Source organism: Puma concolor, chromosome E1 (assembly GCF_028749965.1).
Source record: "Puma concolor isolate L17-30 chromosome E1, mPumCon1.1.hap2, whole genome shotgun sequence".
NCBI lineage: Eukaryota > Metazoa > Chordata > Mammalia > Carnivora > Felidae > Puma > Puma concolor.
Genome location: NC_141680.1, coordinates 26,885,538 through 26,910,242, shown reverse-complemented (window position 1 = coordinate 26,910,242; position 24,705 = coordinate 26,885,538). Strand labels below are relative to the sequence as shown.

Genomic DNA, 24,705 nt, shown 5'->3' with positions numbered 1-24,705 from the left:
GGAGTTTAAGCTCGACATGGAGCTCAGTCCCACAACACTGGGATCACTACCTGAGCTGAAATCAAGGGTCGGACACTCAACTGACTGAGCCACCCAGGTGCCCCTGACATATTATTCTAAGTGTGTTAGCAAACCACACTCACTTACTTTATAGACATTTATTTTTGTAGTTTGAAAATTCAAGGCAAACTCATCAGTATATATATCCAAAATATATAAAGAACTTCTACAACTCAGTACCAAAAAACAATCCAATTGAAAAATGGACAGAAGACATGAACGGATATTTCTTCAAAAAAGACATACAGATGGCCAACAGACACCTGAAAAGATGCTCAACATTATCATCGGAGAAATGCAAATCAAAACTACAATGAGCTATCACATCACACCTGTCAGAATGTGTGCCTGGGTGGCTCAGTCAGTTGAGCAACTGACTCGATTTCAGCTCAGGTCATGATCCTGGGGTTGTGGGATTGAGTTCTGCATGGGGCTCTGTGCTGAGCATGGAGCTGCATAAGATTCTCCCTCTGCCCCTTTCCCCTGCTCACGCTCTCTATAACAAAACAAAACAAAACAAAACCCAGAAACAAGCATTGGCAAGGATGCAGAGTAAAAGGAACCCTCTTGGGGCACCTGGGTGGCTGTCTTGGTTAGGAATACAACTCTTGGTTTCGCTCAGGTCATGATCTCACCATTCAAGTTCAAGCCCGGCATCAGGCTCTCTGGAGAGCCTTACAACGTGGAGATTCTCTTGCTCCCTCTCTTTCTGCCTCACCCACCCACACATGCATTGTCTCTCAAAAATAGATGAATAAACTTTAAAAAAAGGAACCCTCTTAACATTGTCCATGGAAACACAAATTGGTGCAACTATTGTGAAAAACAGTATGGAGGTTCCTCAAAAAATTAAAAATAGAACTACCCTATAATCCAGGAATTGTACTACTGGGTATTTACCCAAGGAATACAAAAACAATCAAAGGGATATGTGCTCCCTGATATTTATTGCAGCATTATTTATAATAGCCAAACTATTGGAGCAGCCCAAGTGTTCATCAGTAGATGAATGGATAAAGAAGATGTGATATATAGATATATAGATATCATGAGATTGCATCACATATATATATATACACATGTATATATGAATATTATTCAGCCATAAAAAGGAATTAAATCTTGCCATTTGCAACAACATGCATGGAGCTGGAGAGGATAATGCTAAGCAAAATAAGAGAATGACAATTATCCTAGGATTTCACTCATGTGGAATTTAAGACAAACGAGCAAAGGGGAAAAAAAAAAAAAAAGACAACACAGTCTCTTACTATAGAGAACAAACTGGTGGTTACCAGAGGGGAGGCAGGTGGGGGACTGGGGGAAACAGCAGATCAGAATTAGAGTACACTTATGATAAAAACAAACCAAATAACATGCCAGTTAAACATTAATAGGAATGTGGTTAGATAATCATAGATTCAGTTAATGAACAATATGCAGAAGATCAAACGATTGAAATGATTAAAATACCAAACTGTATGTTTATGTAGAAATAACCAAGAAACATGAATATAGGAAAAGCCCATGGTGAATAACTAGTGATTACTTTATGTAAACAAAAAAACCCATACATACTTATGTAAAAATATATGTGAAACCATTTTTCTCAAAGTATATTCATTATAAAAATATATTGACAATGATCACCTTTGGAAAGAAGGAGTAGGGGTAGAATTCTAATAAGGGAGGAAAAACTTTTCATTTTGTAACTATCTTTACATTTTAAATATTTTTACTAAGAAAAAATCTTGTAACTGTATAACCAAGAGATAAGTACATTTAAAATATTGGCACATTTCTCTTTTTTTCCTGTATATGTGTATTTCACATTTCATTCATGTTTCATATGCATTTTGGTATCCAGCTTTATTTCTATCAAACTGTTTCCCTACACTATTATATATGGAAAATGTTATTTTTTTTTTAATTTTTTTTAACGTTTATTTATTTTTGAGACAGAGAGAGAGCATGAACGGGGGAGGGTCACAGAGAGAGGGAGACACAGAATCTGAAACAGGCTCCAGGCTCTGAGCTGTTGGCACAGAGCCCGACATGGGGCTCGAACCCATGGACCGTGAGATCGTGACCTGAGCCGAAGTCGGACGCTTAACCGACCGAGCCACCCAGGCGCCCCGGAAAATGTTATTTTTAATGACAACATAGTATACCACCATGTGGATGGACCATAATCTATTTAATGCATCTTCTATTGTTGGAAGTGTTATCTATTGCTTTACAGCAAATTACCCCCAATTTAATGGCTTAAACAAAAAATATTTATGAATTAACAATTCCTATGGAACTGGAATTCAGGAATGGCTTAGCTGGGTGGTTCTGACTTAGGGTGTCTCATGAGATTGCATCAAGATGGCACCGGGACATCTGGGTGGCTCAGTTGGTTAAGCATCCGACTTTGCCTCAGGTCATGATCTCATAGTTCATGAGTTCGAGCCCCATGTTGGGCTCTGTGCTGACAGCTCAGAGCCTGGAGCGTGCTTTGGATTCTGTCTCCCTCTCTCTCTGTCCCTCCCTCATTCACGCTGTCTCTCTCAAAAATAAAAAGGTTTTCAAAAAAAGATGGTATGAGGGTTGCAGTCATCCTAAGACTGGTCTACGACTGAAGGATCTATTTCCAAGATCTCTCACTCTCATGGCTATTGGCATGTCTTAGTTCATTGTCACATGAGCTCTCCATAGGGCTGTTTGAGTGTCTTCATGACATGGCAACTGACATCCCCCAGGACAAGTGATTCCAACAGAGAGCAAGACAAAAGCCACAATATCTTTCGTGATCTACCTGGAAGTCACACTGACCATTTTCACCATATTCTGTTCATTAGAAGTTGGTCACTAATGACAGTTCACACACAGGGAAGGGGAATTATTCCCATGCCTTGGAAGGAGCAGTATCAGAATTTGTGGATATACTTTAAAACCACCGTACTAGAGTTTTTCCCTATTGTAATTACCTCTCAATGATGATGCTTGACACTAAAGCTTTGTGCACATCTCAGATTCATGTCTTATAAATTCCTCATAATGGAGTTGCTGAGTCCAATTTTGACACACAGTGCCAGGTTGTATTAATTTCCATTCAGGTTGTAATGTATCAGAATTCTTATTTTTCCACACCCACAGCAACTCTGGGCTTTATAATTTTTTTCATTGCCAGTGTGATACAAAGAATCTCATTCTTTTCATTTGCATTTCTTGGATTAGTGCAATAAGATGATGTGTTTTAGGTTTGTGAACCACTGACTTTTCAGAGACTTAACTCAGAAGTCTCCTGCTGGCAAACAATGCCCCTGTATCAGTCTTTTTTTTTTTTTTAATGTTTATTTACTTTTTTTTTTTTTAATTTTTTTTTCAACGTTTATTTTTGGGACAGAGAGAGACAGAGCATGAACGGGGGAGGGGCAGAGAGAGAGGGAGACACAGAATCGGAAACAGGCTCCAAGCTCTGAGCCATCAGGCCAGAGCCCGACGCGGGGCTCGAACTCGCGGACCGCGAGATCGTGACCTGGCTGAAGTCGGACGCTTAACCGACTGCGCCACCCAGGCGCCCCTATGTTTTTTTAATGTTTATTTACTTTTTGAGAGAGAGAGAGAGAGACAGAGCACGAATTGAGGAGGGGTAGAGAGAGAGAGAGAGAGGGAGACACAGAAGTCAAAGCAGGCTCCAGGCTCTGAGCTGTCAGCACAGAGCCTAACGTGGGGCTTGAACTCACGAACCACGAGATCATGACCTGAGCTGAAGTCGGACGCTTAACCAACTGAGCCACCCAGGCGCCCCATCCCCCTGTATCAGTCTTATGTGCATCAAGAGCATTTCCTTATTCCAGAACATCTTCCATGACTCTGATACTCCTGTTTCAGTTCTCTGGAAACTTGTCAGCTATCTGGAGTTCAAGACTTGAATTGGATTCTAGTCTGCCCCTTCATCCCACCTCCTTATAGAAAAACAATCCTAAGGGAAGGATCTGTTTTGGGGCAAGTTTCTAGGCTTACATCAAGGCTGAAGACTATCCTCTGTTTTAAATCAGGAGGATTATAGCTCTTTTAGAAATAGGAGAGAGGCAATGGATTAGCTAATCTTTTGAAACTTTTTATTAAAAAAAGATTTCAAATATATGCAAAAGTAGAGAACCTGGGATAAGGAATTGCCTTGTACCTCTCATCCAATTTATAAATCCATGGCCAATCTTGTTACGACTATTCCTTCATCTGCTATGGACCCTGCCTTTGCTGCTGGATGGATTTATTTATTTATTTGTTTATCTATTTAAGTTTACCTATTTATTTTGAGAGAAAGAGAGAGAGGGGCAGAGACAGAGGGAGGGAGAGAGAGAGAGAGAGAGTGAGTCCCAAGCAGTCCCTACACCATCAGCACAGAGCCCAATGCAGGACTTGAACTCATGAACCATGAGATCATGATGTGAGCCGAAATCAAGAGTCAGATGCTTAACAGACTGAGCCACCCAGGTTCCCCTACCACTGGATTATTTTAAACCAAATCCCAGACGTCTACAAATAATAAATTGTTTATCTCTAAAACATAAGTACTTTAAAAATACATAACTCCAGGGGCGCCTGGGTGGCGCAGTCGGTTAAGCGTCCGACTTCAGCCAGGTCACGATCTCGCGGTCCGTGAGTTCGAGCCCCGCGTCAGGCTCTGGGCTGATGGCTCGGAGCCTGGAGCCTGTTTCCGATTCTGTGTCTCCCTCTCTCTGCCCCTCCCCCGTTCATGCTCTGTCTCTCACTGTCCCAAAAATAAATAAAAAACGTTGAAAAAAAAAATACGTAACTCCAGGGTCGCCTGGGTAGCTGAGTCCATTAAACATCTGACTTTGGCTCATCAGGTCATGATCTCAGGGTTCTTGAGTTCAAGCCCTGCATTGGGCTCTCTGCTGTCATCACAAAGCCTGCTTCAGATCCTCTGTCCCTGTCCCTCTCTGCCCCTCCCCCACCTCCCTCTCTTTCTCCTCTGCTTGCTTTCTCTTTCTCAAAAATAAACACTAAAAAAAAATGTTTTTTAAATACATAACTCCAGCAGAGAGCTTCTCCTCTACGGTTCTGCCCACTGCTCCCTTGTTTTATTCAATAAACTTCTATCTCCTTTTTAAAAAGTACATAACTCCAAAAAGTTATTACCATACTCAAAAATATTTAGTTATGGGGGCGCCTGGGTGGCTCAGTCAGTTAAGCGTCCAACTTCAGCTCAGGTCATGATCTCGCGGTCCGTGAGTTCGAGCCCCATGTCGCTCTCTGTGCTGACAGCTCAGAGCCTGGAGCCTGTTTCAGATAATGTGTCTCCCTCTCTCTCTGACCCTCCCCCGTTCATGCTTTGTCTCTCTCTGTCTCAAAAATAAACGTTAAAAAAAATATTTAGTTATACCTTTACATCTTCAAGTAGTCAGTTCATGTTTGATTTCCCTGTTTTATAGATGTTTCTGTGTCATGTTTATGTTTGTTCTAATCAGTGTGTAAACATGGTCCTCATTGGCCATATCTTTTCAGTCTCTCCTAATCTTTAGATTCCCGCTCCCCCCCCCCACCGCAACTTTTATTTATTAAAGTAAATGGTTCATCCATTCAGTAGATTTTCCCCATAGTCTAGAAATGTGGATTCTGTCCCCACTCATAGTGTCATTTAATATGTTCCTCAGTCCCTTGTATTTCCCATGAACTGGAAATTTGATCAAATTCAGGTTACATTTTTCTTTTTGCAAAAATACTGCTTAACTGGAGTTCCATAATGCCTGGTTATTTTTCTTTATGATATTCAGATTGATCCATGAATTCAGATATTCTTTACTGTTTAACTTGACCAGTAGGTTTCTAATATCAATGATGATTTTTCATTTCTAAAAGTTGTATTTGGTTCTTTTTAGAATCTGTCTATACTCTTTTCCTATCATATGATGTTTTGCTTGATTTTTAAAAAATAATCTCTACACCCAATGTGGGGCTTGAACTCACAACCCCCAAGATCAAGAGTCACGCTCTACCAACTGAGCCAGTCAAGTACCCCTTATCATACACTGTTTTGTTATTGTAGTATATTTTTCTCCTTTTTCATTAAAACCCTACATGGACACACAGATCAATGGACCAGAACAGAATGTTCAGAAATAGACACAAATAAATCAGGAATTTAAAGTATCATAAGAGTGACATTTCAAACAATTCAGGAAAGATGGATTTTTTCCCCTATATGGTATATCCTATAAATACACTCCCACATGTGCAAGGACACTTTTAGCCATCTGGAAAAAAAAAGTTGGATTCCTATTATACAACTTATACCAAAATAAATTTCAGATAGACTAAAGATTTAAATGTAAAAATTGAAACACTAGTGCTAGAAGGAAAGATACAATTTTAAATATTCTCTGAGTGGGGAAAATCTTTCAAAGTCCTAAAGAAGCCATTAAAGGAAGGACTGTGAATTTAACTACATAAAAATAAAAAAATGTCTGTACAGGGTGCCTGGGTGGCTCAGTCAGTGAAGCATCCAACTTTTGATCTTGGCACAGGTCAAGATCTCACGATTCATGAGATGGAGATGTGACATGGAGCCCTGCATTGATTAGGCTCTACGCTGACAGCTTGCTTGGGATTCTGTCTCTCCCTCTGTCTTCCCCTCCCCCACTCACAGCCCTCTCCTTTTCTCTCTTTCAAAATAAATAAATAAACTTTAAAAAATGCTTTAAAAAAAGAAAAATGCATGCGCAAAAGAAAAATCGTAAAACACAGGAGCACTGGGTGTGCAGTCAGAAGACACAGAAAGTATTTCAGTTCAGCTGTGCCAGCCTCTAAGCTGTGCTTAGCTGTTTTCTTCTCTATAATGGGGCAGAGTCTCTCCCACAAGCTTGTCATGAAGATCCAATGCGAATGCATACAAAGCCTTTTGCCATCTGTGCTGAGTTACATGCATTTGTGGTAGTGTTATAGGAAGAGGAGGCTGCCAGCTGACTCCTGTAGCCTGGAATAGGAGTGGGTCAGGCAGTGATCAATCAGTATATCTGTGGTCGGGAGCCTCTTCCCTTTAAGACTTTAGGGAAAGTATCCACTATTCTCTAGGGAAGGGACTCTTCTTGAAGGCTGCCTGGTCTGGCTATCAGCGAGGCAGTTTCCCCACAGTAGACTACCCCTACGGCACTATAGGCCCCTGCACCTCCAAATAACCTTCCCCAACCACCTGCTTCTGGTGTCTCCAAGTCCAGCTTAGAGAGTCATACTTTATGCAGAGATATGTTAACTAAGAAAATACAAATTATCCTAGAAGCAATACATTAAGCATTTTGAGTTATTTGAGTGATACAAGCATTTTGGCCAAGAGCAAGGAGAGCACGTGTCATTGGTGTATGGGAGGTGGCCGGCATGACACATGTATGTATGGCCAGTAGGCATCAAGTCTGAATTCTAGTCCCAGTTCTGGTGTTTTACTTACTGTCCAAACTTGGAGAAGTCAACCTTTCTTCTTGGGCCTCTTTTTCCCCCCTCTGAACCAGGAAGTGTTTGGACTAAATGCTCTAGTTTGATTTGTTAGTTCATTCATTAATTCATTCTACAAATGTTTATTAAGTACGTACTCTTGTGCTGGGTCCTGTTGTAATTGCTTGGGATATAGCAATGAACAAAACAGACAACTCTGCCCTTGTGGAACTTACATGTTAGTGGGAGGATACCATCAATAAATAAGAAATATAATCATTATATTATATAATATTTGAGAGGTATACGTGTCTTAGGAAAATAAAAATAGACTAAGGGATACTCAGAATGTGTGTAGTTGTTGGAATTTAAAAGGCTCCACTGAGAAGGTAACATTTGAACAGAGATTTGAAGGCAATGAAGGAGTTAGCCAACTGGGTATCTTAGGAAAGAACATTCCAGATGGAGGAAATGGCCAGTGAACAGGCCCTGAGGCAGGAGTATCTTGACAAGTATGAGAAAAGAATGAGTTCAGAGAGGTAACATAATGGACAGTGGGAATATATCATAGTAGGCCTTATAGGCCCTTGAAAAATCTTTGGATTTTATTTTTTTTTTTAATTTTTTTAAATTTTTTTTTTCAACATTTATTTATTTTTGGGACAGAGAGAGACAGAGCATGAATGGGGGAGGGGCAGAGAGAGAGGGAGACACAGAATCGGAAACCAGCTCCAGGCTCTGAGCCATCAGCCCAGAGCCTGACGCGGGGCTCGAACTCACGGACCGCGAGATCGTGACCTGGCTGAAGTCGGACGCTTAACCGACTGCGCCACCCAGGCGCCCCTTTTCTTTTTTTTTTTTTTTTTAAATTTTTTTTTTTTTCAACATTTATTTATTTTTGGGACAGAGAGAGACAGAGCATGAATGGGGGAGGGGCAGAGAGAGAGGGAGACACAGAATCGGAAACCGGCTCCAGGCTCTGAGCCATCAGCCCAGAGCCTGACGGAAAAATCTTTGGATTTTAATCTGCATGAGATGAAGAGCTGTTGGAGGGTTTTATTCCTTTGTTTTAATATTTTTGTAGAGCAGTTGTAAGTCCACAGCATATCTGAGCAGAAGATTCAGAGATTTCTCATATACCACTGTTCCCACACACGCATCGTCTCCCCCATTATCCACACCCCCACCAGAGTGATACATCTGTTATAGTGACACATCCTCACCCAAAGTGCCTAGTTTACACTAGGGTTCACTCTTGATATTGCCCGTTTTATGGGTTTGGACACATGTATAATGACATGTATCCACCATTCTAGTATCACACTCAGTATTTTCACTGGCCTAAAAATCCTCTGCGCTGTTTGGAGGGTTTGGAGTGAAGCAATGTTATGTGATGTTCGTTTTTGGAATTATGAGACCTCACTAAATTTGAGGAAAGAGTTAAGAGGGCTCAAAAACCAAGACTGTTGCCTATTTTGCCTTCAGGGATCCTGCTGGTCCCCAGGCTGATATAAAGTTCCCCCCACTTCCTCCTGGTGTCTGCCTCTGCACATACCTTGCTATAGAATCCCATTATTCCTCTAGGGGGTGGTGCTGCCTCACGCACAGGACACCTCCCTGTTTTCATCCGTTCCCAGAACCACTGGCCCTTTTCCTGGGACCTTGTCAGTGAAATCACTCAGGAGTGGAGAAAACTGGAGCACCCCCTCCCCATCATCAGGGACACCCTCCAGCTTGCTCGCCTTCTCTGGCAAATCCTCCCTGCTTTGTTAGGACTGTCAGGGACCAATGGAGTGAGGCTGGCCTGCAGACCTGTGCCTCAGTACTCTTCATCTTGCCATTTCTGGGAGACGATGAGTGTGAAGAACAAAGAGAGAGCTGGGGCCTTCTTTCATGCATTATCATTTAAGCTTTTTTAATGTTTATCGTTTATCATTTTATCATTTAAACATTTTGATGATATTCATTCATGAAGACAAATCGAGGGAAGGGAGAAGAAAGGGTCACACACATATGTTCTGGTCCTACCCCTCCAAGGCAGCACTGGGCATTGTCTGCTGCTGCCTCAGGCAGAGTTCCGACTCTGCCGCGTTTTCAGAAAACGATTGCACCTGCTTCTCTTCCTGGAGTTGAAAACCATCTACAAAAAATCTACCATCTTCACTTCCTCCTCCTCCCTCCCTATCTCTCACATCTGTCACCTAAAATTGTCAATTTTATTCTATCTAATGTTACAAATGTACTCATCCCCTTTTATGCACACCTTCATTGACTTTGTATATCCCCAAGGTAGCAAATATGAAAAGCCAGAAGAGTCAAATGGGTGATACAACTGGGTGAAGAAGGTCAGTGTGTGATGCAAGAGAGAGGGGGTGGAGACTGTGGTGAACTAGAAAGAATATCAGTGAAACCTGAGCAATTGTTTCTGAGCTCCAGCCTCGCGTGGTCATGTGGGAAGACACATCCAAGTGGGGCAAGTTTTTAAAAACCAGAAATCTGTTGTTGTTGTTGTTGTTGTTGTTTTGAGAGAGAGGGAGAGAGCACAAACGTGGGAGGGGCAGAGAGAGAGGGAGATACCGAATCTGAAGCAGGCTCCCGGATGTGAGCTGTCTGCCCAGAGCCTGATGTGGGGCTCGAACCCATGAACCGTGAGATCATAATCTGAGCCAAAGTCGGACATTCAACTGACTGAGCCACCCAGGCGACCCTGTTGCTGTTTGTTGTTTGTTTTTTAATTTTTTAATGTTTTTGTTTATTTTTGAGAGAGAATAAGAGAGAGCATGAGCAGGGAGCAGGCAGAGAGAGAGAGAGAGACACAGTATCCAAAGCAGGCTACAGGCTGAGCCATCAGCACAGAGCCTGACGCAGGGCTCGAACTCATGAACTGTGAAATCATGACCTGAACTGAAGTCGGATGCTTAACTGACTGAGCCACCAAGGTGCCCCTGTTTGTTGTTTTTAAGGTGAAATGTACCAAGTTAATATTGGCAACTAATTTTTTTTTTTTAATTTTAAACAGTAAGTAGACCACCACAACGGGCAAACAACTAACACATCAGTGGTCTGAATTCAGCATGCAGCTGCTGACTTTTGACCACCAGTTTGAACCATCATCCCAGCTAAGGCTACTGATATGATTTCTTCTTTGGTCTCTGGCCTTCACCCTCTCTCACTTCCATGCACTGTGCTCACTGCCTCCGGAGCATCTCCCCAATTGCCAGGTCACATCAGCTCATTCCACTGCTTGACACCTCCCTTACCTCTCTCCCCCCAGGTTATCCAGGAGACCAAGTCCAGACAACTGAGGCAGACTGCCAGACTTCTCCCTTTCTGCTGCAAGGCCCCCTCCACTCTCCACTGTGCTCTCCCCTGGCACACATCACTCCTTTGTCACCTGCCGAGGTTTCCCTGTGCACCTCTATTCAGCCTGTTGTAATGTCTATTCATGTGTGTCTCCTGCACTAGAGTATGATGGTGATCACTTCTTATTCATCTGTGTTATTCATCTGTGTTATTCATACCTGCCAATCAGAAGGTAGCTGGCAAACATTTTTTAAATAAATTAAAAAGACGAATGAATGATGATTGTTAGCCAAGTAAGGTAGAACTGTCTTAAGGTTGTTTATTTCCCACCCCATTTATACGTAACTAAGACCTGAGCATCCTTCTGATAAAGACAGTTTTCTTCTTTCCTTTCATTGGTCCCAGCCCCCAGGGTGCAGAGGTGTTGAAGACAAGTGCTCTGGGACCCAGGGCAAGCTGGCCCTCTGTTCTAGCCTGATGTTCTTATGGGCAGGTCTCTGGAGTCTCTGGGGCTTCCTTAATTCTCTTATTCTTGAGTTTTGTTTTGTGAGGAAGTTTCCTTAGAGAATCTGAAAAGGGAAGGTCAAACACAGTCCTGATAACATCACAAAGAGTAAGAGAATCTCAGGCTGTAACATTCGGGGGATATGGTAAGGACAGAAAGGAAGAACAACACAATCTTATCTTAACTTGCAACCTATGTCCCTCTTTTCTCAAAGAACCCTGTGGCAGAGGAAGATGGTATCACCCTAATTTACAGATGAAGGATCTCACCCAAGCACAGAGTAAGGAAATAGCCCACCCAAAGCCCAAGGCAAGTTAGGGGCACAGTCAGGACTATACCATGTGTCTTGACTCTGATTCTTCCCCGCACCCCTCTCAGGTTTCATGCCCCAGGTCCCAGGACTTTGCTGCTAGACTGTTTGCAAACACCACCGCCATCTTTTTTCGTAAAAACGGACTTATGAACATAGAGTCAAAGAAACACCACATGGGATACATTTAATATCACGAATAGACTCAGTGATTGACCTTACTTAGCCCATTCCTGGTGGGCCCGCCAAATAGTGTGTGTTTTGTCATATTACCACAATGTGAAGAACACAACCTCGGCTCTAATGTATCCCAAACAAATGTTTAATGTGAATTCACCAAGACTTTTTATCTAAAGAGGAACAAGCTTTAAAAACGCCAAAAGGAAGCAACAAGAATCAAAAGTGGAACATTCGGCAGATCAGTGGCCTGATCTCCTCAACAAGTCAGGGTGTAAAAAAGAGAACATTGTTAGGTTAAAAGAGATGGAAGGGGCATAACCAGGGCAATGCATGCTTGAGAAATCAGCGCAAAAAATATCTTTGACTACTTGGAAAATTTGAATATGAAGTATTTAATCCAACAATGAGATGAAATGAAAACGTTGACATGGAAGGTTGATCTAATTAACTGAAAAAAGCAAGTTCTAAGCAAAATCCTATACACAGCGAGGTCTCATTTGGCTAACATACAGGTATTTATATGCATAAAAAACATCTGGAAAGTGCTAGCAGTAGTGATAACAATGTGGTGTTTATATTTGCTTATTTTTGTTTATCGGTATTACCCAATTTTCTATGCTATGCTTATGTTTATAGGTAGGAATAAAATGTTATTTTAAGAATTACATTAAAAAAAAAAAAGAATTACATGAAAGCCAAAGTTCTTAACCTACCATGCAAGGCTTTTTCCTATTACCCGCCCACCCCCCCACCCCCACAGACCCTTCCATCCTCCCCTCCTCCCCATCCTGCACTTCTCCAACCTGCTCTTCCATTCACCTCCAGGCTCCGGACTGTCCACTCATTGCCCCTCACCTCTGCACACACCTTTCCTCTCTCCTCCTACTCTTCCTTCCCCCCTCCTCTCCTTTTCCCTTTCTTTAAAGCCTGTCCCAGGGGCGCCTGGGTGGCGCAGTCGGTTAAGCGTCCGACTTCAGCCAGGTCACGATCTCGCGGTCCGTGAGTTCGAGCCCCGCGTCGGGCTCTGGGCTGATGGCTCGGAGCCTGGAGCCTGTTTCCGATTCTGTGTCTCCCTCTCTCTCTGCCCCTCACCCGTTCATGCTCTGTCTCTCTCTGTCCCAAAAAATAAATAAATGTTGAAAAAAAAAATTTACAAATAAAGCCTGTCCCAGAGTTACTTCCTCCAGTCAGCCTGTCCCACCCTTTGCCCTATGGCTTCAGATTGCTCATTTGTGCAAGGGGGACAATAATACCCTCCTCATGAGGATGTTGCAGGCGTTAAGTGAAATAAAGAGATACAGAGCACCTGGTACAGGGAAAGGCTGACCCAAAAGCCCAGACCTCACTTTCCTGATCTGATTCGTGAGCAGCTTGGCCAACATCATCTTTATGACGTCTTGGCCTTCATCCCATTGTATGTTTTGCTTTCTCAATTTAAACTGCAGGCACCAGGGCCAAGGACCCTCACAGAGCCCAGACAGGGCTCTGGGTCTCTGGAATTGCCTAACTCGTGACCACCGCCCCCTCCCTATTCTCACTCCTGCTCTCCCACTCGGTGCAGCTATGACTGGTGGAAGAGGCCCCGAGAGCTGCTGGCCTGCATCAGCCCCAGGCAGCCTGACCCTCAGAGGAGCACCTGGTTCCAATTTAGGACCACACTTTGAGGTCCTAGGCCACCTTGTTTGCCTTTACTTTCTCCCCCAATAGCTAAGCAAGAGCAGCTAACTGGGTTCCCCGGAGCCAGATCCGGAAGAGGGAGGGGTAAGTGGCTCCCACATCTCTTTGCACCTCAGTGCACAGGAGGGGGCCTTCGTAGGTTCCAACCTTGGCTGGGACCCCTCGCTGGAAAGTCTGTCCCTAACCCCACAGCCTCCGTCCAGTGCACCAAGCGGTGCAATCACTGCAGAGACCAAAGCTGCTGGGAGGCCATCCCCAGTCCATCTGACTCGACTTTCTCCCGGCCTTGGGAATGAACCACTCCCTTAGCCCGTAGCCACCTGAAACAGGGAGTAGGCACCCTGCCTCTGTTTGAAGCCCCCACTCTTGGCTGCTAGACTGTCTCTGCTTCTAGTCTTGTGGGAAAGTGCCTTCATTTAAACTGTTAACTGAAAAATGCAGGAACCAAAACTATATATCACAAGACCTCCAGAGGGAAATCATACAGAACACTGAAGGCAACACACCCAAATGTTACCTGTCATGGTCTCTGGGTAATGGGTGATTTTCCCCTCTTGGGTTTTATACTTATCTGTACATTTCAAACTTTCTATGATAAACATGCCTGCAGGGAGGGGGACAAAACAGAGAAAAGAAAAAAGTGCAGAAGAGGAAGGAGAATGGACAGAAAGAGAAATGGAGGGCTAAAAAGAAGATGGGAAGGGAAACGTGTCAGGCTGCTGGGAGCGGGGGGCGGGGGGTGGTGGTAGGGGGCATGTGGCACCGCGGGTGAGACCCCTCCTCCAGACATGGTTCCCACATGGAAGGGGCATTACCTTTCATGACCTGGATCTGGGATCTTGGCTCCCCCAGCAGGGAGGCCTCTCGGCCAGGGGCCTGTATCTTGGACAGCCTCTCCTTCATGCCGCTGATGTTGCCGTGCAGCCCCCAGGCACTGCAGAGCTTGGGCAGGCTGTCTTCCTGGTTGGCCAGCAAGGAGCTCTCCAGGGTGTACAGGGGACAGAACGCCACCTGCAATGGGCCCATAATGTTTAGAGAGTATGGAGAAGACAGGCCCCACACTCCAGAGCCCCAGCCCTGCCCTTGTTAGGAAATTACTGTGGTCTGGCTGCACCTCACACGTGCCTAGTCAGCAGGAACAAAGGGTCACAGATGTGGGAGAGAAACAGAGACACTGAGGCCAGGCTGCCAACTGTCTTTTATTGGGTGGTTCTTTACTTTGATATACATCCTCCAACTCTTAGCGTTGTAGTATCTTTTTCTGTTCAAGTTTGTATTCAAATTCTAGTTAGCTGGGGCTCCTGGGTGGGTCAGTTTAAGCATCCGACTTCGGCTCAGGTCATGATCTCACTGTTTGTGAGTTTGAGCCCTGCATTGGGCTCTCTGCTGTCAGCACAGAGCCCGCTTCAGATCTTCTCTCCCACTCTCTCTCTGCTCCTCTCCCCCAAAATAAATAAACATTAAAAAAAAATTTAATAAATAAATTCTGTTTAGTTAACATATAGTGTAGTATTAGTTTCAGGAGTAGAATTTAGTGATTTGTCACTTACATATAAGACCCAGTGCCCATCACAATAAATACCCTCCTTAATACCCATCACCCATCTAGCCTGTCCCCCACCCACCTCCCCTCCAACAAACAACCCTCAGTTTGTTCTCTATAGTTAAGAGTCTTAGGTTTGCCTCTCTTTATTTCTGAGCTGTCAGCACAGAGCCCGACACCGGGCTTTGAATTCACGAATAGGGAGATCATTACCTGAGCCGAAGCCAGACATTTAACCAACTGAGCCACCCAGTCTTCCCTCATCTGTTTTGTTTCTTAAATTCCACGAGTGAGGGGCGCCTGGGTGGCTCAGTCAGTTGGGCGTCCAACTTCTGCTCAGGTCATGATCTCCCAGTTCCTGAGTTCGAGCCCCTAGTCGGGCTCTGTGCTGACCACTCAGGGTCTGGAGTCTGCTTCATATTCCGTGTCTCCCTTTCTCTCTGCTCCTCCCCCACTATGTTCTGTCTCTCTTCCCTTCAAAAATAAACATTATTATTTTTTAAGTTATTTATTTATTTTGAGAGAGAATGAGAGAGGGAGCATGAGCAGGAGAGGGACAGAGAGGGAGGGAGAGGGGGAGAAAGAATCCCAAGCAGGCCTTGCACTGTCAGCATAGAGCCCAATGCAGGGCTTGGTCTAACAAACCATGAGATCATGACCAGAGCCAAAATGAAGAGTCAGATACTTAACCAACTGAGCCACCCAGGTGCCCCCCAAAATAAACAAACTTTAAAAAAAAATTCCACGAGTGAAATCATATGGTAGTCTTTCTCGGACTGACTTATTCCACTTAGCATAATACACTCTAGCTCCATCCATATCATCACAAATGTAAGATTTCGTTCTTTTCTATGACTAATATTCCATTGTGTATATGTACCACATCTCCTTTATCCATTCATTAGTCACTGGACATTTGAGCTCTTTCCACAGTTTGGCTATTGTTGATAATGCTGCTATAAACTTCAGGGTGCATGCCCCCTTCGAATCTGTATTTTTGTATTCTTTGGTAAAACACCTAGTAGTGTAATTGCTGGAACGTATGGCAGTTCTATTTTTAACTTTTTTTTTTTTTTTAAATTTTTGTTTTTTCAACGTTTATTTATTTTTGGGACAGAGAGAGACAGAGCATGAACGGGGGAGGGGCAGAGAGAGAGGGAGACACAGAATCGGAAACAGGCTCCAGGCTCTGAGCCATCAGCCCAGAGCCCGACGCGGGGCTCGAACTCACGGACCGCGAGATCGTGACCTGGCTGAAGTCGGACGCTTAACCGACTGCGCCACCCAGGCGCCCCATCTATTTTTAACTTTTTGAGGAACCTCCATACTGTTTTCCAGAGTGGCTGCACCAATTTGCATTCCCACCAACAATGTAAGAGATCCCCTTTCTCCGCAGCCTCGCCAACACCTGTTGTTTCCTGTGTTGTTAATTTTGGACATTCTGACAGGTGTGAGCTGATAACCTCATTGTAGTTTTGATTTGTATTTCCCTGATGATGAGTGATGTTGAGCATTTTTTCATGTGTGTATTAGTCTAGAATTATAGCGTCTTATGCATTTCTTTGTAATGAAACAATGGTACTTATTTTAAAGTCCTTGACAAAATTAAAATTGAGAACCTGAAAATATCTTTTGAGATTTTCCTGGCCAGTGAAATCCAGGTATCACTAAAATGGCAACTCCTTGTACTCAGAGGAGGAATCACTGAAACGACTCACCTATTCATGTTCAGAGGAAGAAATAGAGACCCAAGGGGGGAAAGGATTTCGTTAAAGCTGCCCAGCAAGAGTGAGGTGCCACAGTTAGAGGAGGGCTTTCCTCTGAACCAGATGTTTGAACCTGGCTCTTCCCTCTACTTGCTATGTGGTCTGGGTCAAGCTCTCTGCATTTGGTATCTTCATTCACACACTGTGAACACTATTTCTAGTTACCATGTAGGGTTACTTTTTTTTTTTTTTCCTAAATTGTTTACTTTTGAGAGAGAGAAACAGAGTGTGAGCAGGGGAGGGGCAGAGAGAGTGGGAGACAGAATCTGAAGCAGGCTCCAGGCTCTGAGCTGTTGGCACAGAGCGAGATTCAGGGCTCAAACCCATGAGACATGAGATAATGACCTGAGCTGAGGTCGGACGCTTAACTGACTGAGCCACCCAGGTGCCCCAGGGTTACTTTTGAAGATCACGGGAGGGAACATAAAGTGCTGGAACATAGAAACTGTTACCCATGATTATTATTTTGAATTAGTGATTCTCAAAGTGTGCTCTGTGAGCCCCTGGGGGCCCCTGAAATATTTTGACCTCACTGACCCCCTGAAAAGTGGGGTCTACCCAAAGTGCAAGAGAGAAACCAATGGAGTCTAATGTAAGCCAGTGTGAAAAAGTCATTGATACAAATCTGAAAAGGCTACATACTGTGTGATTCCAACTATATGACATTCTGGAAAAAGTAAAAAAACATTGAGACAGTAAAAAGATCAATGATTGCCAGGAGTTTGGAGGGAAAGAATGAATGGATGAAACCGTGGAGGACAGGGCATTTTTAAGGCAGCAAAACTATTCTGTATGCTTTGTAATGGTGGATACATGTCATTATGCAGTTGTCAAAACCTATTGAATGTACAACACAAAGAGTGGGCCCTAATGTAAGCTATGGACATTATTTAGTTAATAATGTGTCAATACTGGATCACCAATGGTAACAAATGTACCTCTCGAATGCAAGATGCTAATAATAAGGAAAACAAGAGGGGGTAGTATATGGGAAACATCTGAACTTTCTACCCAATTTTTTTGTAAACCTAGAAGTGCTAAAAAAAGGAAAAGAAGTATTTTATAACGTTCATTCATATGGTTTCAGATTCCACATTGCTACTAAGTAGCTGCCACTTGTTGAGTTTTGGTGTGGTAGCAAAGAAAAATATACAGGGGCATCTGGATGGCTCAGCAGGTTAAGCGTCCAACTCTTGCTATCAGCTCAGGTGGCGATCTCACTATCATGAGAGTCGAGCCCCGCATTGGGCTATTCACCGAACATGGAGTCTGCTCTCTCTCTCTCTCTCTGCCCCTCTCCCTTGCTCTCTCTTTCTCTCAAAGTAAATAAATTTTAAAAAAAATCCATAACTATCTGAAAATGCTAATAAAATATTCCTCTCTTCTCTAACTATACAGTTGTGCAAGTCTGGGTTTTCATTATGTACTTAAGCCAAATCACATATCATAAGAGATTGTAGAAGCAGATATGAGAACACAGCTGAGCTGTCTTCTATTAAGCCAGACACTAAAGAGATTTGCAAAAATGTAAAACAATGCTATTCTTCTCACTAATTTTTTTGGTTTTGGAAAATACAGATATTTCTTGTAAAAATTATTTATGTTAAAATGTAGTGGGCTCCTTGCTTTTATTTTTTATTGGATTAGTAAGTACTTATTTTGAATTTTTTCTTTAGTTTTAATTTTGGATGAGGCAAATATCGATTGATATAACCTACATAAATGCTTTTGGGGCTTCTCAATGGTTTTAAGAGAGTGAACATGACCTGAAACCAAAATGTTTGAGAGTCACTGTTTTTGACCAAAGCCAGGCCAGGCTGTTGCTAGTCCTTGGAGCCTTCCCCAAGCTGGCTGTGCCTTTCTGCCTGGCCTCAACCGTCCCCACCTATAGCTCCTCAGGAAGGTCCCTGCCCTTGTTAACATCAGGGTGTTGGTGTGGAGAGTATCAAGAACTTGAAGTTGAGCCTCTGCCCTCTTTAGCCCCACTTCGCCCCCTATAGGGATAAAGGTAGGGGCAGTGGGGTCTTCCCCAGCCAGTGAGTGTGGAAATGACTGGAAGGATGCTGGTGGTATCAGAGGGACCCTCAGCCCCAGGCCTCCCCCCACAATCCAAGAATATACCAGCCAACCCTCAGCCAGGCCTGGGGAGGAGCTTTCCTGAGTGCCTCACCAGGAACTTGGCTGTCTGGTTGCTCTTGGTGTACTTGTAGAGCCTGCGAAGCTGTTTTGCCTCCAGTTCTGAGAAGAGAGAGACAAATCGCCAGAGCATCCTGCAGGGGAGAAACCAAGGCTGAGGGAGGCAGAGCACAGCCCCTCTCCCTTCAGCATTTGTCTTGTGTCCAGGACCCACCCAGGGAGAATTGGACCACATGCTGCCTCCTTGGATTTCGCTGGGGACGTGGAGAGGTGGAAATTTGCTAGACCTTGAATACCCCAACCTGGTGATGGGCACCCACACCACACAGCAGTTGTTCAATCAGAGGTCATTCTCCAGAGTCAGGAGAGTCCTTTGTCCACTGTGTACGTAGCTGCCATGAATCAATGCTGCCCTGAGTAACTAGAGATCCCATTCTCTCCACCCCCTCTTCACCATGCTCACTCTAGGATCCTGACTCTTTCACATAAAGATGAAGGAATGAAGGACTCGGGGATCTTGACTGAGGTGGGACCTTGAATCGGGGGTGGGAAAGGTATGTGGCCCAGGAGTGGGAATAGTGGGAAGGGCAAGGAGGCTGCCCTACTTCCTCCAGTGCTTGATTTCCCAGGTTCGGCAGTAGTGTTGCAGAAAGGTGTTGATGTGGTCCCCTAGGGCCACCAGGCTCTGCTTCATGTACTTTAGCTTCTTCTTCTGGGGAAGGTCCCTGGGCAGGTACAACTTTCGCAGGAACTTCTTCAGTGGTCTTAGATATTCTTTACACTGAGGAGGCAACAGGTCAAGTGAGGGGTCATAGGAGAAAAGAGGCAGATGGGGAGCCCCAAGTAACCAGAAGCCTTTATGAGCCAGGAAGTGTTAAGCGGGTTAAGTAAGGAGGCTCCAGTCAAGCTCCTGCCCCACTTCCTTCCCAAGAGCATGACACGTGGGACAATAAGCTATGGTTCTGAGGCCTGCCAATTCTGATCCAGGTCTCCTGACCTGTAGGGAACAAGAGACAGGGTCCTGGGCTGGCCCCTTACAATTTTGAAGGTGTCCTGGTCCAGACCCTTGGCATGGCGTACAAGTGAGTCTCCAGAAGGGGTGGTGCGGGAGCTCTTCTCTAAGTAGGGTGCATCTGTCACCTGGGAAGAAGCAGGAGGCAATGGTCAGCTGGGGAGCTTAGGCAGGTGCTCTTGAGGGGCAGTGCTAGGCAACCAGTGGTCCAAATTCCAGCCAAAGCCCTTCTCCATTTTCCCTGAGGACCCTTTCTTGGCCCAGTCCTGAAGCGGTAAGCCCTAGGAAAGAAACCCATCCCTGAACATCCCTGCTTAGGAAACCTAGAATGCCCTATCCATTTCTTTTATAATAATCATAGCACAGAATAGTAGTTAATTGTACAAATCACTTGATAAACATGAACTCATTTTATTCTCCCACAAATCTGTGGGAGGTTAGATATCTGTGAGGTTAGATATCATTATCCCTGGTTACAGATAAGAACACTTTGAGGCGCCAAGAGATGTAAGAAACTCCTTGGGGGGAGCAAGGAGTCATTTATTCATTCATTCAAACAAACATTTACTGAGTGCCTAAGCCCCAGGACCACCTCTAACCTTTAGCATCATGCCATGATAACAGGCACTCAGAAAACCATGTGACAGTGATGGTGATGAGGAGGAGATTTCTGACAGCAAAAGTGGGCCCCCCCAAAAGCTGAAAATTAATGAAGACAAAGTGACTACGAAATAATACTTAAAGTCAAAGCACAGGATTAAACTGACATGGTGAGATTTGCACCTGACCTTTCAAAAGCCTCTCAGAAAAGGGAGCATTAATTCTTGCTTGTGCTCAGGGGGAACAAGGAAGATCCTGGCCCAGACCACTCTGAAGGGAGAGACCAGGGAAACGGAGGAAAGTAGATGGAGAGAGTATGTATCTTAGGCTCCTCCAGGCCCCAGAGAGAGGGGACTCTGGCCGATCAACTCTATAAACACACCCCTCACACCACACAACCACACACACAGACCATGACACAAGTGTACACACACACATACACACACACACACACACACACACACACACACACACACGCCCTTGTGTCTCCATAACCAACAATCATCTTGCCAGGAATACACGTCTTTGATAAACTTGTGTTTGAATGAATTATCCTTTTGTTCTTTTGGTCTCTTGCTAACTCATGTACATCAACATTTTTCCTTCTTCTTTCCTTCCCTTAATTTCATGTTCTCTGCTTTCCAAGACTAGCCTCTCAAGGACCTTCTTTCTTCCCTCCCTCACATCCCTCACCCCACTTCACCTTCTTTAGGGGCTTGTCTCCTTCACCCCCTTGCCCATTTGAGGTCTCCATCTCAACAGGTGCACTGGGGGGCTCCGGAGTGGCACTGCTTATATCCCCTCAGGCTTCTGACCTACTGCTTCTGTGACCTGAGTGTCTCAGCGGGTGGGCAGGTTGGCTCCAGAACTCAGAGTGAAACCATGGCAACTGCCAACACAGAGTCTAGCTCCCCTCCCCCTGCCAGGCCCTCATTCTTAGGGGTGGCCCATCCATCTTGTTCAACTGGGAACTGGAACAGGGAAGTGAGCAAGATGTGCCGGGTAGACCCAGGACTTTCTTAGAGCTCACAGCTGGCCAGGAGGGTCTGGCACCTCTTCTCCCAGGAGATCTGTCAGATGCTAGTGTTTGTGAACACTGGTAAGACTTGTGAAGTAATTTTCTTGCATGTGTACCATTCACGACTCCTCAGTCACACCGTGGGCTTCCTGAGATGAAGACCATGGTTTATAACATTTCTTTCTGGATTTGGGGCGAAGGACTAGAGGGTACACCAAGAGAATTGAATACAGTAAATCTCTACTGAGATCTTCTCTTCTACTCCTCTGTAGCCTCCAGGAAGTTAATAAGTCAATTGTGTTGGGTGTTGGTTGAAGAGTGGTGGTGTTTTGAGGGAGTGTGCAAAAAATACAAGCCACCAGGTATTATCTCAATTAATCCTCACAACAGTCTTCTCTGAGGTGGTACCATCAGTGATCCCATTTCATAGAAGAGGAGCCCAGACGCATAGAGGTCCCGTGACTTGCACAGGTCGGAGGCCACTAAGTGGGGCGAGGGGCTTTCTGTTGGATCCCAACCGCTCTAGCCTTTCCCACCGACACCGCCCTCCAAGGAGAGTAAGCGCTGCCGGCGGGGTCCCTGCGTCTCCCGGGCCCGTTCAGCCAGTGAGTTCTCGGAGGCGTGAAATCCGACCTCTCCCCTCACGCGGCCCCAGAGCCCGCTCGCGACCTCCACCGGCGCGCACCGCGGGGTACGGCGCTGATGGGACCGTTGCAGCCTCCGTTTACACAACCCGCATCTTCTTCCCTGCGACGCTGAAGTCCGTCTCCAGGCCGTTGCCCTCATGTCCTCTGCGCCCGGGGCCCGTCTCCTCCAAGTCCATACTTTCCACTTCCTCTCCTGCCTTCGGCCGCGCGGGGTCGAGTCGGATCGCCGTGGCCAAACGAGCCGGGCTAGTATTCCCCACCCTCCAGACCCCCCAAGGGTCGTCCCAGGCCTCCCTCTCGCCATCTGGCGGCGGTACCTGCACCTGATAGGGACAATGTGGCTCCTGATAGTCCTAGGGGAATGTGGCTCTCCTCCAAACTGGAAGCTGTGGTCTCTGAGCATTAATCCAGGACTATTTTGTGGCTATTAAGGAAAATTAGGGGCGTCTGAGTGGCTCAGGTTAAGCTTCGGACTTCGGCTCAGGTCATGATCTCACAGTTCCTGAGTTGGAACCCCCCGCTGGGCTCTGTGTTGGCAGCTCAGAGTCGGGAGCCTGCTTCGGATTCTATGGCTCCTTCTCTGTCTCTCTGCCCCTCCGCTGCGCGCGCGCGCTCTCTCTCTCTCAAATATAAAACATGAAAATGGATTTTAAAAAAAGAAGGAAAATTATATTTGCAAGAGTACGGGGAAAGGGGCTCTCTTACTTCTGGGAATAATGCAAAATGTTAAATGTACATTCCCTTCGGCCCACAAATTCTACTTCCAGGAATTGGTCCCGAGAGAATATGTATGAGGATGGTTGCAGTGGTGACAATTTGGAAACAACTGAAGTATCATCAGTAGGAAAGGGTAAATAAATTATGGGACACCAATACTTAAAAATACTACTCTATTAAATAGTAAACAAAATTAATTTTAAAAATGCCTTACCACCAAAATACTACTAATTATTAAAACATTATTTTATATTTATATAGTAATAATTAAAATTAAAAATGTTTTAATTTCAACTTTACATCTATATTTAACAAATGGGAAACAAGACCTAAAGCAGCATGTCTGGTATGATTCCATTTTTGAAAGTATGTAATTATACATGCATAGAAAATGTATCCTGAAGGGTACACTTCAAAATGATTTTTCATTTTTTGGGCATATTGTCTGCATTTAAGCAATAATGAATATGCTTTACATTTACAGTAAAAAAAAGAGAGAGAGCTGAATCTGTTTTTAAAAGGAATAAATAACATCATTAACAATGTGATATAATACTAAGTTTAAACACAGAACACAAAAGAGTATTACATTATAACTCCTACTTAGATAAGTTGACATGAATATGGACCGACACTAGAAGAAAACAGTAAAAAGAAACAAGGAATTGAATATAGATATAGATGTTATATATCTATCCTTCCCCCTGCCCCAAATAATATTTACAATCGAGAAGGGGGAAGTAAGTCAGAATCTCAAAGCTTATCTGTCCCTGCCTGCTCCCTCAACCCACTCCACTTCTCTTCTCTCCAGAGCCTCCAACAAGTCCTAGACTCTGGATGCCTGCCTTAGTCCCATAAGCGTTTTATTATCAACCTTAGGGAGTAGCCTGAAGAGACCATTGAGTCTGACAGCAGCCAGGAATAATGGCTCAACACTCAACATTAACTAAAACAAAATAAAAATCCATTGCCTTTGGGAGACAGTCTTCAAAATCCACCCAGTTAGCTGAAAATGACTCTAAAATGGCCGGTTAGCAAATCAACTCATTGACCTGAGTTATTCCTCCAATAGTTAATTTTGAAAACTCTATGTGCCATATACTTTAGGCAGGTGGGTCTGGAGTGGAGAAGGTGGGGGTGAGGATGTTAATTTGTTCACTCTCTACTCCATGCAGGCTGGCATGTTTCTTAATGGTATGGGCCAGTTGCATAAACATCATGTCTCACTCATACCCTCTAGTGACCAGATAGAGCTCATGAAATTTTTGTTGTATACCCTGAATTCAGTGAACAGGGAAAACGACTCTTGGCATCCACTGTCTATGCATCCTCTCATAGACTTGAAGATCTTTCTTCAAAAGAAGCCTCTTGATCTTGTTCTGAATTGTCCAGTTATCCAATTAGAATTGTATCAAGTCTCCAAAAAAAGGAAGACCACTCAAACTCCCATCATAGCTGAAGTGCTGGGTCTGGAGGAAATGGGACAGTTCCCAGCTGAGGGCCAAGGCGTCCCTAATCCAAGGCCATGAAGGACTCTTATCACTACCCGAGGCAGTCTCTTAACATGGGGTTCACTGATAGACTTGAGGGAGTCAACAAACCCTTTGAAATTCTAACTAACGAGTTATATGTGAGGACCTGTAGCCTTCATCAGGTAATCAGAGAGGTCTGTAGCCCTAAAGAAGTTAAGAACCAATGATCTAAGAGGTCTAACCTAAGGATGTAGACCTTCTCAGCAGTGGTTTTTCAGATGGGTCTTTAAATCTGAGCTCTTGGAAGCCCTCCATTGTG

At 44.4% G+C, this 24,705-nt stretch overlaps 1 protein-coding gene across 2 annotated transcripts in view; it reads right to left on the bottom strand.

Annotated features, from left to right (window-relative positions):
• The window catches only part of CHCT1 (CHD1 helical C-terminal domain containing 1), a 74,420-nt gene extending 53,033 nt beyond the window's left edge, over positions 1–21,387 (bottom strand). The window contains exons 1-6 of one of the 2 annotated variants that reach the window (XM_025916347.2): positions 21,236–21,387; positions 19,959–20,060; positions 19,526–19,701; positions 18,955–19,054; positions 14,291–14,486; positions 11,098–11,372 (exon numbers count right to left, since the gene is read on the bottom strand). In XM_025916347.2, the coding sequence (XP_025772132.1) occupies positions 11,287–11,372; positions 14,291–14,486; positions 18,955–19,054; positions 19,526–19,701; positions 19,959–20,060; positions 21,236–21,286 (711 nt within the window). In that variant the 5' untranslated portion in view covers positions 21,287–21,387 and the 3' untranslated portion in view covers positions 11,098–11,286. Of the gene's footprint in view, positions 1–11,097; positions 11,373–14,290; positions 14,487–18,954; positions 19,055–19,525; positions 19,702–19,958; positions 20,061–21,235 lie in introns of those variants that run through there. The other variant, XM_086686757.1, reaches the window with a different exon arrangement.
• Between the last annotated feature and the right edge of the window lie 3,318 nt (positions 21,388–24,705).